At 41.5% G+C, this 15,272-nt stretch overlaps 1 protein-coding gene across 6 annotated transcripts in view; it reads right to left on the bottom strand.

Annotated features, from left to right (window-relative positions):
* Nucleotides 1–1,394: 1,394 nt before the first annotated feature.
* Nucleotides 1,395–15,272, bottom strand: part of LOC132391086 (regucalcin-like) — a 33,943-nt gene continuing 20,065 nt past the window's right edge. For 5 of the 6 annotated variants that reach the window (XM_059963816.1, XM_059963818.1, XM_059963819.1 and 2 more), the window contains 3 exons: nucleotides 13,750–13,881; nucleotides 8,886–9,040; nucleotides 1,395–2,000 (listed from right to left, as the gene is read on the bottom strand). In XM_059963816.1, the coding sequence (XP_059819799.1) occupies nucleotides 1,950–2,000; nucleotides 8,886–9,040; nucleotides 13,750–13,881 (338 nt within the window). In that variant the 3' untranslated portion in view covers nucleotides 1,395–1,949. The remainder of the gene's footprint in view (nucleotides 2,001–8,885; nucleotides 9,041–13,749; nucleotides 13,882–15,272) is intronic. The other variant, XM_059963817.1, reaches the window with a different exon arrangement.

Consider the following 15,272-nt stretch of genomic DNA (forward strand, 5'->3'; position numbering starts at 1 on the left):
AGCATCTGGGAAACAGTACTGCAGCATAAAAGTCAGGACCAACAAGCTCTGGGACGGCTTCTTCCACCAGGCCATCAGACTGATTAATTCATGCTGATATAATTGTATTTCTATGTTATATTGACTCTCCTTTTGTACAGAGTACTTATATATTACTACAAATTGCACATTTAGACGGACACATAACGTAAAGAATTTTACTCATGTATGTGAAAGATGTAAGAAATAAAGTCAATTCAATTAAGCCCTCTTGTATTAGCAACTTTTAAAAGACAGTTGGTCAGGTATGTGAATTGTTAAGATTTAGAATGTTATATGTTAGCGTTATAGGACTTAATGCTGGAAAATGAGAAAGCTTGAATGGGCATTTTGGCAGCATGAACCAGATGGGCCAAAGGGCTTATTTCTGTCCAGTATTACTTCATATTCCTCCATCATCTGCCTTTTGATGCACCTATCTAAATTGCTCTTAAATCTCAACCTTCCACCATTTCACCTTGCAGAATGTTTCAGGCTATTTTCTTAGCTCTGTGATTCTAAGTGGGGATTTCTGCAGGTGTAAGAACCTCAAATCTATTCTGCTTAAATTTGTCCAATAACACCAGACACACTGAGTGGTTAACATTTTTTTATTATTACCCACAGTGCAGGGGACTATTAACACCGAAGAGAGCGGGAGAAGCCAAGTGCTAATAGTCAGACGCTGCTTGGAATCTAGTCACTAAACCAATGCAGGAACCCACACTTAAACCCCCAGCCCCACCCAGGAGAAAATCAATAGAGTTACGTTTATAATCGATCACATTTTCAGACTGCATATAGAAGGTTATTCAATCTCTGCATTTGGCATTACTGATAAAATTATCACTGTGAATTGTGGTGACACAGTGGCGGAACACTTTGTACAGAGTTAGCACATTCTCTCTGTGTCTGCATGGGTTCCCTCTCACCTCCAAAGCACATGCTGTTATTAGGAAGATTATCTGCTGTAAATTGCCCCAAGGGGGATAAGAAAGAGAATGGGTTGTGGGGAAACAAGTGGGAGAATGAGACTGATAACTTTGCTGAGAGTTAACAGTGAACTCAGTGAGTTGATCACTTCCTTCATTGTCTAAGGAGAAGTTAAAAATGGATGGGAGAATTTCCAGCACAAACTTAGAAATGGGACAGTAGCGAAGCGGCTTGCATAGTGCTGGCGACACGGGTTCATTTCCTACCACTGTCTGTAAGGAGTCTGCATGTTCTGCCCGTGACAGTGTGTGTTTCTTCCAGGTGCTTTGGTTTTCTCCCAAATTCCAAAGACGTACGGGTTAGCAGGCTAATTGATTGCATGAGTGTAATGGGCAGCACAGGCTCATTGGGCCAGAAGAGGCTGTTAATGTACCGTATCTCTCAATAAATTTAAAAAAAAATAACACTGTGGCTTATTTTTGGCCATTTTCTCACATTTTAAAGCTAAATGGGTGCATCCACTTTCTCAATGCGATAAAAGGGTTCGCAAAGATTTTGAAAATCCCAATATGCTGTACTTTTACAAGCTTGCTTCCTAGAGAGGATTTTCACATCTTCTGCGAATAAACCCTCGGAATAATTCAAGGCACTGAATTGTTCACCATAGTTACGCACTGGTGAATCACTGGCACGCTTGTCAATGGGAGAACAAAGATCCCATAGAATACACCATCAGAAAGAGTCTCTGTGTTTTGAAGAGGCTCAGAAGAGAGAGTGAGAAGGAAAAGCCACGTTTACCCCTCTTAGACAGAAGTAACTTTGTTTGGACTTTTTCTACACTGTGAATTAGCACTACTGTTATAGTTCTACATCTGCACACGTTGAATAGAAAACTGTAAGTCAGTAGAGTTAGATATAGTGTAATTTTCATTCATTTTCTTCATGCAGCTGTTTGCTGGGTTTCTTTTCCATTGGCAGTGAAGCTGCTAGGAAATTTTCTATCCCATGAAAGAATGTGGTGGAATCCCCTTCACGCCCAGTCCTGTAACCTGGGAAATAGAAATAAAATGGTACTCATTCACTTTGAAATTTCTTGTTTACATCTTCAAAATATCTGCCAGTAAATAGTTAAACTTCTCCTCATAAATCTTTGAAAAATTATACAGACTTTAGTCAGAGAGAACTCAGCAGGGAGCACACACAAATGTGATGGAGGAACTCAGCTGGCCAGGCAGCATCGTAGGAAAAGAGCACAGTACTCACACTCACCCTCACGCGGCAATTTACAGTAGACAAATAACAGCATGTCCTTTGGAGGTGAGAGGGAAGGGTAAGGAGGTTGGGGGGAGGGTAAGGAGTACTAGTTGGAAGGTGATAAGTGAGACTAGGTGAGGAGTACGTGGGTGGGTCAGGTACATGGGGGAGGGGTATTGAAGAATGAGTCTGAGAGGTCTGGGATGCTGCCCAACCTGCTGAGTTCATCCAGCTTGTTTGTACGTGTTGAGTCTGAGAGTTGATAGGTGAAAGAGGTAAAGAGCTGAAGGAGAAGGAATCTAACAGGAGGACAGTGGTTCATGGGAGAAAGGGAAGGAGGGAGAACCAGACGGAGGTGATGTGCAGGTGAAGAGAAGAGAAGGGGGAAATTGATAACCAGACTTGGGAATAGGAAGGGTGGGGGGTAGGAATAATTACCATAAGTTAGAGAAATCGCTTTTCATGCCCATCAGGTTGGAGGCTACCTGGACAAAATATGAGGTGTTGCTCCTCCAACCGGAGTTTGGCTTCATCATGGCTGTAGAAGAGGCCATGGACTGGCATGTCAGAATGGGAATGGGGAGTGAAATTGAAATGGGTAGCCGCCTGGAGTTTCTGCTTTTTGTGGCAGACAGAACAAAGGTGCTTGACGAAGCAGTCCGCCAACCTGCATGGGTGTCTCCAATGTAGAGGCGATCGCACCAGGACTATATGAACCAAACTAATGAATAAACTCCCAGTAATAATGCCCAGTGGAACACTACTATTGTTGGTTTCAACACCTGTGGATTTGAAAATTTTGCTCCTGATCAGTATTTGGTTATCTTTGAATTGACGTAAAGGTAAAGTATAGTAAAGCTTGTTTGTGGCAGAATCTGGTTGAACTGCGATGTCTTCAGTGAAACCTGATGCCCATGAGTGGGCAAGCAGATGCAGTAAGCCCACTTAGGAAGATATCAGTAGAAGCCAGCATTCATGGGATAGAACCTAGCACAGAGCAAATGGCTTCAGGAGAGGAGGGATCAGGAGAGCGTCAATGCATAAGATAGATAAAATGAAGTACAAATGTGAGAAAGTCTGCAGGTGCTGGGAATACAAAGCAACACACATTAAATGCATTCACACTTGCACTGGCAGCTTGTTGCACATTCCCCCCGCCCTCAGGATAAAGAAGTTCCCTCTCATGTCCCCCTTAACATTTCACCTTTCACACTTAGCCCATGACTTCTAGTTCCAGTCTCGGCCAAACTTAGGGAAAAAAAAGTCTGCTTACCTATAGATGGGTATCCTATCTGTACCCCTCATGATTTTCCAGTCCAACTCTTCATTGACCAGAGGGTCCATAGGGTTTCCATGGCAAGATCTGGAAGTAGATTGCCAGGCCTTTCTTCTGCGCAGTTACTGCTGCTGCCCAGGTTGGGACCCAGCTGGGCTTGAACTCAGGATCATCTGCCTGGAAGTCCAGTGCTGATGCCACTACACCACCAGCCGACCCTATCATTTTGTATACCTCTAGCAAATCTTCCCTCATTCTCCTGTGCTCCAAGGAATAAAGTCCTAACCTATTCAATCTTTCCTTATAACCCAGGTCCTCCAGTCCTGGCAAAATCCTTGCAAACTTTCACTGTACTTTTTAAATTGTTTGATATCTTTAGGTACGTGACCAGAACTGCACACATTACTCCAAATTAGCCGTCACCAATGTCTCATACAACTTCAACTAATATCCTAACAACTTGGATGTGAATGTAAGAGGTATGGTTAGGAAGTTTGGCAATGACAGGGAAATTGGAGGCGCTCTGGAAAGTGAGAAACATTTATTTCCACAGCAGCAAATAAATCAGCCAGAAAATTGGGCAGAGCATTGGAAAAAGGGATTTAATCTCAACAAGTGTGAGGTCAGAATCAGATTTATTATCACCAGCATGTGTCGTGAAATTTGTTACCTTAGCAGCAACAGTTCAATGCAATACATGACATTATAGAAAGAAAAACTTAAAAAGTAAATCAATTACAGTAAGTATATATTTACATTAAATAGTTAAATTAAAAATAGTGCATAAACAGAAATATTTTTTTAAAAAGTGTGGTAGTGTTCATGTCCATTTAGGAATCGGATGGCAGAGGGGAGGAAGCTGTTCCTGAATCACTGAGTGTGCCTTCTGGATTCTGTACCTCCTTCCTGATGGTAACAGTGAGAAGAGGGCATGTCCTGGGTGATGGAGGTCCTTAATAATGGATGTCGGCTTTCTGAAGCACCACTCCTTGAAGATGTCCTGATACTATGGTGGCTGGAACCCAAGACGGAGCTGACTAACTGTACAACTTTCAGCAGCTTCTTTTGGTCCCACAACCCCCCCCCCCCCCACCCCACACACTAGACGGTGATGCGGCCAGTCAAAATGCTCTCCATGGCACATCTAAGAAGTTTTTGAGTGTTTTAGGTGACAAACCAAATCTCTTCAAACTCATAATGAAATAAAGCCACCATCTTGCCTTTATAGTTGCATCAATATGTTGGGACCAGGTTAGATCCTTAGAGATCTTGACACCCAGGAACTTGAAGCTGCTCACTCTCTCCACTTCTGATTCCTCTATGAGGATTGGTTTGTGATCTCATCTTACCCTTCTTGAAGTCCAACAATCAGCTCTTTGGTCTTACTGACATTGAGTGCCAGGTTGTTGCTGTGACACCACTCAACTAGCTGGTATATCTCGCTCCTGTACGCCCTCTCATCTCCATCAGAGATTCCGCCTACAATGGTTGTAGCAGTGCATTTTGGGATGTCAAATAGAGAAGAGCACACACAGTAAATAGTAGAACATTAGTAAGCAGAAAGACATTGGGGTTCAAGGCTCTGGTGGCTTGAATGTGGCAGCACAGGTCAATAGGGTAGTGAAGGTGGCAAATGACATGCTTGCATTAATGGGTATGGGGCATGGACGTGATGGGGAGAGATTGAACAGGCTGAGTTTGCTATCCCTGGTATGAAAGAAGCTCAGGTGTGTACTGATAGATATACAATTTATAAAATTGTGAGAGGCAAACAGTACTGTGCAAAAGTTCCAGGCACAAATTTATAACTAGGGTACTTCAGACTTTTGCACAGTACTGTAGTAATTTTATGTATCGCACTATATACTGTTGCCACAAAAAAAAAACAATTTCATTAATTATGTAAGTGATGGTAAACCTGATTCTGACATGGGTCTCTTTTATGGACTGAGAGTGGAAAGGGGGCAGGGAGAGGGGAATCATGGTTGGGAAAAGGGGAAGTAAGGGGGGAGAGAGTGAGAAGCACCAGAGAGAGATTCTGAAATGATCAATAAACAATTGTTTAGAATCAAATGTCCTTGACTGGTGTCTCAGCACTGTGTTTGCCTGCACCCGTGCCAACCCCCTGCCCTTGGCACTCCTTCTTTGCCACCTGTCCCACACCCCTCCCCCAATGCTCCACCGTCACTATTCCCAACATCCTTTGCTCTCATCAGATTAGCAAACTAGCTCCTCACTCCATCTTGACAAATAACAGTACTGTGCAAAAGTTTTGGGTACCCTAGCTATAGATGCACAAAAGTCTTTTGCTTTGCACAGTACTGTAAATAGGGTACATGGTCAGAATCTTTGTCCCATGGTAATAAAAACATACAGATTTAAGAACATAGAACAGTAATACACAGAACATGCCCTTCGACCCACAATGTCTGTGCTAAGCATTATGCCAATTTAAACATCCCATCTGTCTACACACATGCTCTATACCCCACCAGCCCTGCCTGTCTAAATGCCTCTTAAACATTGTCATTGTATCTGCTTCCACCTCTTCTCTAGCAGCCTGTTATAGGTACAGTGTCTATAAAAATTATTCACCACCAACCCCCAGAAGGTTTCATGTTTTACTGTTTTACAACAATGAATCACGGTGGATTTACTTTGGCACTTTTTGACACTGATCAACAGAAAAAGACTCTTTCATGTCAAAGTGAAATCAGACCTCTAAAGTGATCTAAATTAATTACAAGTATAAAACACAAAATAATCGATTGCATAAGTATTCACCCCCCCCCCCCAATATGACACAGCAAATCATCACTAGTGCAGCCAATTGGTTTCAAAAGTCATATAATTAGTTAAATGGAGATTACCATGTACAGTCAAGGTGTTTCAATTGATTGTAGTAAAAATACACCTGTATCTGAAAGGTACAACTGCAGGTAAGTCAGTATCCTGGCAAAAACTACAGCATGAAGACAAAAGAACACTCCAAGCAACTCTGCAAAAAGGTTATTAAAAAGTACAAGTCAGGAGATGGATACAAGAAAATTTCCAAGTCACCGAATATCCCTTGGAGTACAGTTAAGACAATCATCAAGAAATGGAAAGAATATGGCACAGCTGTAAATCTGCCAAGAGCAGGCTGTCTTCAAAAACCGAGTGACCGTGCAAGAAGGGAACCACAAACTTCAGTGGCCGAGATGGGAGAGACTGTGCTTGCAATAACTGTTGTCCAGGTACTTCACCAGTTGCAGCTTAATGAGAGAGTGGCAAAGAGAAACCCACTGTTGAAAAAAACTCATTTGAAATCTTGGCAAGAGTTTGCCAGAAGGCATGTGGGAGACTCTGAAGTCAGCTGGAAAAAGGTTTTATGGTCTGACGAAACCAAAATTGAGCTTTTTGGCCACCAGACTAAATGCTATGTTCAGTGTAAGCCATATATAATCAAAAACACACCATCCCTACCATGAAGCATGGTGGTGGCCGCATCATGCTGTGGGGCTGCTTCACCGCAGCAGGCCCTGGAAGGCTTGTGAAGGTAGAGGGTAAAATGAATGCAGCAACATACAGAGAAATCCTGGAAGAAAATCTGATGCAGTCTGCAAGAGAACTGCAACTTGGGAGAAGATTGGTTTTGCAGCAAGACAATGACCCCAAGCATAAAACCAAAGTTACACAGGAATGGCTTAAAAACAACAAAGTTAATGTACTCTTCTGGCCAAATCAGAGTTGAGACCTCAATCCAATTGAGAACTTGTGACAGGACTTGAAAAGGGCTATTCACTCACAATCCCCATGCAATCTGACAGAGCTTGGGCAATTTTGTAAAGAAGAATGGGAAAAAAATTGCAGTGTCCAGATGTGCAAAGCTGATAGAGACCTATCCACACTTCAAAGGGGTGAATACTTACTCAATCAAGTATTTTGTGTTTTTTATTTGTAATTAATTTAGGTCACTTTATAGAGATCTGTTTGCACTTTGACACAAAAGAGTTTTTAATCTGTTGATCAGTGTCAAGACAGTCAGATTATATCCACTGGGATTCAATGTTGTAAACAATAAAAAATGAAAACTTCCAAGAGGGATAAATACTTTTTATAGGCACTGTAACTACTGTGTAAAAACTTTCCTCACAAATCTCCTTTATACTTCTGTTCTTTTTTCCTAAAGTTACACCCTCTAAAATTTTACATAAACACGGAGGTTGGGTGAGACTAGACTAGAGCTGATGGGTTGAGAGTGAAAGGTGAAATGTTTAAGGGGAACTTAAGGAGGAACTTATTCACTCAGAGGGTGGTGAGAGTGTGAAGTGAGCTGCTAGTGCAAGTGGTGGATACAGGTTGAATTTCAACATTTAAGAGTAATTTGGATAAGTACATGGCTGGGAAGCATATGGAGGGCTATGGTCTAGGTGCATGTCAATGGGTCTGTGGGATGGGTCGATGTGCTGTAGATGGCTCTATGACTAACTGACTTATGCCACTAGAAAGGTTGGTGTAATTGCCCATCTACACAATATCAGCAGAGCAATGTCAGATAAACCTGGTCAGGGCAACCTGATTCAGTGAAGGGCAAACCAGACAGGATTTTTGATCAGGCAGCATCTATGGGAAAAATGTACAATTGATATTTCGTGCTGAGACCCTTCAGAAGCATTTCCAGCATCTGCAGATTTTCCCTTGTTTGAGGTTCTTTGTTGCTGACCTGTACTCTCCATTGGAAAGCACTTCTGTATGAAAATTTCCGGAGTTTTCTATCCCAGAGGGATGCAGAGGCTAAATCATGAAGAGGACGTTTTATGACTGGTATCAAAGGCCAGTATCAAAACTGGTACAAAAGGAGGAGTTGATCAGCCATGATGATACTTATTTCATAATGGTTATTCCATTATCCTTTACACTTGTGTACAGAAAAGGGCATTAAACAATCTTGAACTGAGTGGTGCGTCTGTCCCGAGGGGTCTGGTGGCCTACCCCCGTTCCTACTCTCTTGTGCTCCTGTGCCATCTGCCAGCCAGCCACCATACTCTGCCCACCTCTGCACCTGAACCACGGGCACCTGAATGTATGGCAGACCATTTGCGATTATCCCAGGATGAAACAACCTTCACTCTCACTTCTTAAAATTTTATATTTCCACCCCGGAGGAAAACTTGCTCTGCCCAGCTTGCGCCTCTCATAATTTGCGTACTTTTATCAGGTTGTGCTTCAGTCTCTGATGCCCTAGAGAAAACAATCTCTCCTTACAGCAAATGCTCACGAATCCTGCTTCTGTGCTGTATTGCCCTTTAAATCTAGATTAAAAAGTTTACGGGATGGGGCAAAGACAAGTGGGTGGATGCCCCATTAAAATGCAACTCCATTGCTAATAGCATTCAGCATTCGGAAAGATGATTCAATGTACCTTAAAAATCCCACCAGCCAGCGGCTCTCTCTGAAGTGACTCCTGGTCCAACCCTTTGGTAGCTGATGTTACGTAAAGGTCGGCATAATCTTTTCCTCCAAAACAGCAAGATGTTGTCTTACTGACAGGCAGCTTCACTGTCTGCATCTTTTTACCTGCAATAAAGAACGTCCTTGGTTACTTGTACAACTATGTGCATTGGACTGGACCCAACTTTGATTAGGATCATACAACAATGAGCTATAGGAGCAGAATGAGGCCATTCAGCTCATCGAGTCTGCTCCATGTCGATCATGGCTGATTTATAACTGATCATGGCTCATTAATATTATATTCCCAACAGAATCAAATGGGAACAGCATTCTATGGTATTGAAAGAGGGAAATGAATGGCAGGGAAAGAAATAATGTATTGCAGTGGAAGTTAGAAAAGCAAACATCATTGAAGGGGAGAAGGATGAACGATGGCGAGGAGAAGAAGCTTTATTCTGCAGAGGTAGAGTGCAGAATTAGCCAGGGTGTGGGCATTGAAAGGGCTGAGTAGTGACAGTAAGAACTGAAGGAGCAAGGTCTTCCACCATCACTTGAATGAAAGGCAAGTTCATAGACCAGGACAAAGTCAAAGTTATTATCAAAGTGTGTATACGTCATCATAGTCTACTTCGAGGTTCATTTTCTTGCAGGCATTTACAGGAAAATAAAGAAATACAATAAAATTTAGGAAAAAACTATGCATAATAAAAGACTGACAAACAACTAATGTGCATAAAGAATACAGATGGTGCAAATAAATAAACAAATAATACTGGTGTGGTTCAACTCCTTGGAATTCCCCTTCGGCCTGCCAAGGTCATAAGACCACAAGATATAGGAGCAGAATTTGGCCATTCAGCCACTGAGTCTGTTGAGATACATGGCTGATTTATTATCCCTCTCAACCCCGTTCTCCTACCTTTGCCCTATAACCTTTGACATCCTTACTAATTAAGAACCTATCAACTTCCACTTTAAATAGACACAATGACTTTGTCACAGATTCCACAGGTTCACGCCCTATGGCTAATAAATTCATCCTCATCTCCGTTCTAAAGGGATCTCCTTCTAATCTGAGGCTGTGCCCTCTGGTTCTAGACTCCCTCACTATAGAAAAACATCCTCCCCAAGTCCATCCTATCTTGGCCAATGGTTCCCAAATTTTTTGGGGTTACTGCCTCTTGGCTCCGAAACCACACTCATAGTGTCCACCTCTCCCTGACCAGCCATTACATAAAAACTATAAAGGTGTACAATGCACAGTGAAAGAAAATAGGAACTGCAAATTCAAAGCAGTGACAAGTCATTGCAAAAATATTCAAATCTAGTTAATGCTACAAATAAAATTATCTCTTTATTAATTACAGTAAAATCGATTTTCATAAACAATATTAAAGCATACATTAGTAGTCCAACTATTCACTCCTTCATTGCCTTTTCACCTTTCAATGAGGCTTGGTGACATGATAAGAGCTCCTTAACATCAGGCTGAATATCACTCAGGAGTCTCAAATACACCCTTTTAGTAATTTGCATTCTATTTCATTGCTTTGAAAGAAGTTAAGCAATTGCACTGAAACCACACTCCACTAAATATGATGTTGGAAAGGCAATAAAGAACATCTTGACCTTTTTACCACAGTGCAGGATAGCGTTCAGAGATTTAGTTGACTTGATATGATTTTTTGAACCTCAGCTTCAGTTCAATAATTTTGTAGCAAGATCAGTTCTTCCTCCATCCTTCCTGTTAATTCCTCATTAAAAGTTTTCAGGAATGGATAATTATCCAGGCTGGAATTTGGGTCAAGATCCTGAACCCTATCTGACATGACTTTATGCAGCTTAACCAGGTATGCGAGAAGATCGTCATCTGGTATTCTTCCTTTCTCTTCCAACTCAGGGAGGATCAGAAGTTGGAAAAGGTCATGATGCCCAGTATTGCACTTAAATATGGTTAACTTGGACAATTGTGGAGACGACTGACTTGACTTTAATAATATTTACATCATTTCCTTACAATTGAAGATCTGATTAAACTTTGTGAATAATTCTGACAAATAAGCAATGCCATCCTAATATTCATGAATCGATTACTGAATGAAGCATTCAAGTTTTCAAAGAATCTTATCCCAGTTTCAAAAGCATCTCAGTTAGTTTCCTTTTGAAAGCCATCTGATTTCTGTGGGCAACAGCAATAGAAATTCTCAATTCAAAGCTCTAGAAATACAGTGGTTGAGAACTGAGAGCATGGGACTTGATTTTATTTACCACTGTGATAACAGGATTTAATGATTTGTGCAGCTGATCACTTAGGTTTATTTGCGACAAGATGCTGTCTGTGAATTACACAGTGAATTGTACAGACTTCTTCAAGACGGTGGCATCCTGTGATTGATGATGCCCCATCTGTTGCAGAAGCAAGAATGCTGGTGAGAGCAATGTCTTTCCCTTTGATAAATTGTTCAGCAACCTAAATACTGACTCTCCCTTTATATCTGTTTCTAGTGTCCTTGCTAGTAATAACTCTTGAATCATATTTTTATCTTTTATGAAGCGAACGTAACCAAGAAGCAATAATTCATTGCATGGCAAAGTTAAATCATCAAAAGAGCAAATGTTGTTGTCCTAAGTATGTTGCACATTGTACCTTCCACATTCTCAGACATCTCTTCTGTTCATCTTTCAACAGTGTTGTCGCTGAATGGAATCCCTCTTATTATCTGGTCTGGTGACATATGCAAAATCATACTCAGAACCTCCCTTACTGCTGGCAGAATCAGTTCTTCTCCAATTATGACTACGAAGAGTGAATTTTCTCAAAGTAACTGACCTTTCGCCGAAGTGGTCACCACACAACACCCAAACCATGTAAGGATTAACAAAAGTGTGTGCCACGTATGGATTATACCAAGCGTCATTCCTACCTGTGGCCATCAAACTTTATAACTCCTCCCTTGGAGTGTCAGACACCCTGAGCCAATAGGCTGGTCCTGGACTTATTTCCACTTGGCATGATTAACTTATTATTATTTAATTATTTATGGTTTTTATATTGCTATATTTCTTCACTATTCTTGGTTGGTGCGGCTGTAACGAAACCCAATTTCCCTCGGGATCAATAAAGTATGTCTGTCTGTCTGTATTGGGCTTTCCAGATTCAGCAATGAGCAATGAAATGCTGTATGAAGCACACAAACCATTACTGTTTTGTTGTTACCTGTCCACAGTGTCGATTCCCCTGAGTGTCTTGTGATTCCCATGAGTATCAATTCCCATGAATGTCCCATGAATTTGTTACCTGTGAGCATCACATGATGGCATATCCCACTGGTATAAAAGGGGGGGACTGCAGATTGTTGGCAGTCGCTTTGTTGGGGACTTGCAGTCGATGGTTGTGCAATTGTAGGAGAGAGAGAGAAAGCAAGAGAGTGTGAAGATTGCAGGCTTCGAACGAACCCAAAGGATAGGGGTTAATCAGCGGCATTCGGTGCATTTCGGATGTGACTGACACTTGGTATAATCCATACGTGGCACACACTTTTGTTAATCCTTACATGGTTTGGGTGTTGTGTGGTGGCCACTTCAGTGAAAGGTCAGTTACTTTGAGAAAACTCACTATTCGTAGTCTCTTCAGAAAAGATACTTCTTAGCTGGGATTGGCATCAACGGTTTCTTTGTTTCTTCAAGAATCACCTCATTTCTGCTTCAGGAAGCCTCTCCTCTCACTTATTTCATGAATCACTTGAAACAGTTGTGAACTGCTGGCAAACATGGTTTGAAGTGTTTTCCATTTCTGAAAGTTTTCATGAAGTGACTGAAAATAAACCAAGTTCTTGTTTGCTTTAGCAGAGTGTATTCTCTTCAAGGAGCTTAGATGGTTTCATTGGTTCATTTGGAAAAAAAAACGTTTTGACCTTTGGCTACTGTTGGTTGCTTGGTTCTGGTATAAATCCATATTTCAGATACTCCACGCTATACTGCCTATACTTCTTTCTGCTTTGGTCTGCTTCTGTCATTTTCATTATGGATTAACAACCATGGTCAATCACGTATTGTTTAAGTCCAAGTGCTGTGATCAATAATGGCGGAAGTTATGACATCATCATAGCTCAGACAAAACCCGACCCTCCGCCTGAAAGTACATAAAGTGAGGCAGCAATATCTATCTCGATGGGGCCATGGACTAGAGAAATGTGGTCAAGACCATTCGAAAGGGCAGATTCTAAATGTTACCTAATTCACAGGAGTTGTGTCACAGTGTGTTTAGAGTATGAGAATCATACTAGCTAACACTGGACCACAGTAGTGAAAGGCAATAATGCTCGAGATGGGTCCAGAAATAACAAATTTCTTCAGTCTAAATTTCACATAATATGCCAAATACATGTGTCCAATTGCTTTATTACGACTATAACTTCGAGCAAAGTCTAAGTAGATTAGCAAGAGATGAGGTGATCAAATGATAAATGTAATCAATTATGAGGCGCTAAGGATCAAATGCTCATCATTTCTTAAATTGAAGTGTAATCCTTCAGCTATGCGCCCCCACCCTTGCTACTGTGCGCCCCTTTACAAACTCACTCATCCCCCAGGGGTGGGGGGGGAATATCGCCCACTTTGGGAACTAGGCCTTTCAATATTTGATAGGTTTCAAATTGTGGAGTATTTGACAGGAATGAGATACCCCCTCATTCCTCTCAGTTAGTGTACAAGTCAGAACTCTCCTAAATCCTAATTTCTGGTTTCTCCTTCATTACTCCTGATTCTTTCTCCCAACCTAGGCTCTTGCTTGGGATGAACTAAATAGAAATCTCCTGAAGTAGTGTTCTCACCTGTCTCTGGGTCAATACGAAGGACGCTCCCGCCGTTATAACAAGCAACCCAGAGCTTCCCTTCATTGTCAATGCATTGCCCGTCAGGTATGATCACACCTTGTTCAAGCTTGTAAACGACCCTTCGATTTGCTATTCAAAACATACAGATAGTTTACAAATGATTACTACTTCTTGAATGTATTTTATCTCACAGGAATTGAAAAATCAATAAACTGATTCTGGAAATCTGAAGTAAAACAGAAAATGCTGGAAACACTCAGCAGGTCAGGCTGCATCTGTGGGAAGAGAAATAGTTAACATCTCAGGTCTAGTTTCCTTCAAGAGAACTGGGGAAGAGAGAAAACAATTGTTTTTAGGGACACACACAAAATGCTGGTGGAACTCAGCAGGCGAGGCAGCATCTATGGAGAGGAAGAAACAATCAATGTTTTGGGCTGAGACCCTTCATTGGGACAAGTCACAGTCCGACACATTGGCTATTTATCCCCCACCATAGGTGCCCTCTGACTTGTTGGGTTCTTTCAACATTTTGTGTGCATAGAACAACAAGCAGAAACTCGTGAAGTATTTGAAGAATGAATAAATGCATAGGTGAACTGAGACGGAGTAATCACATTCACTCAGTATGAAGTATTTAGTCATAGGACTAGAATTAGACCACTTGGCCCATTAAGTCTGCTCTATCATTCAATTACGGCTGTTTTGTTCACCCTCTCATGATACTTATTCCACTCCTACAAGGGGTGATTGATAACTTTGTGGTCTAAGGTAGAAGGAGTCAATTTTAGAAAACCTAGCACATTTATTTTTCAACACAGTCTCCTCTTACATTTACACACTTAGTCCAGCGGTCGTGGAGCATACGGATCTTGGACCTCCAGAAAATGTCCACAGATGGGTGATTGATAAGTTTGTGGCCTAAGGTAGAAGATGAGTTACACAGCTCTTGTTAAATGCACATGAAGTTCAACTCTTTGAGTGATTATGCAGAAAGTTTAAAGTTAATAACTCATTAGGGGTGATAGATAGGTTCATCGCCTAAGGTAGAAGGAGATGAATTATTAACTTCAAACTTTCTGAATAATCATTCAGAGTTGACCTGCATATGCATTTAAAGAGAGCTGTGTAACTCATCTCCTTCCACCTTAGGCCACAAACTTGTCAATCACTCATCTGTGGACACTTTCTGGAGGTCCAAGATCCGTATGCTCCACGACCGCTGGACTAAGTGTGTAAACGTAGGAGGGGACTATGTTGAAAAATAAATGTGCTGGGGTTTCTAAAATGGACTCCTTTTACTTTAGGCCACAATCTTATCAATCACCCTTTGTATGATTGCTACAAGAGACTGCTTGCTCTGCTCATCTCCTGATCCACAATCGGCTGTCCAGCTGCTAGACGGACTACTAAAATGTAGGATAAGTGAATGCCGTTGCCACACTACTTAATACCAAAAAGGTACTAATGAGGGGAAACAACAGGCCAGAGGGGTAGCCAGCTCCAACTTGAACTCTGGGCAA

This window comes from Hypanus sabinus, chromosome 3 (genome assembly GCF_030144855.1).
Source record: "Hypanus sabinus isolate sHypSab1 chromosome 3, sHypSab1.hap1, whole genome shotgun sequence".
Classification (NCBI taxonomy): domain Eukaryota; kingdom Metazoa; phylum Chordata; class Chondrichthyes; order Myliobatiformes; family Dasyatidae; genus Hypanus; species Hypanus sabinus.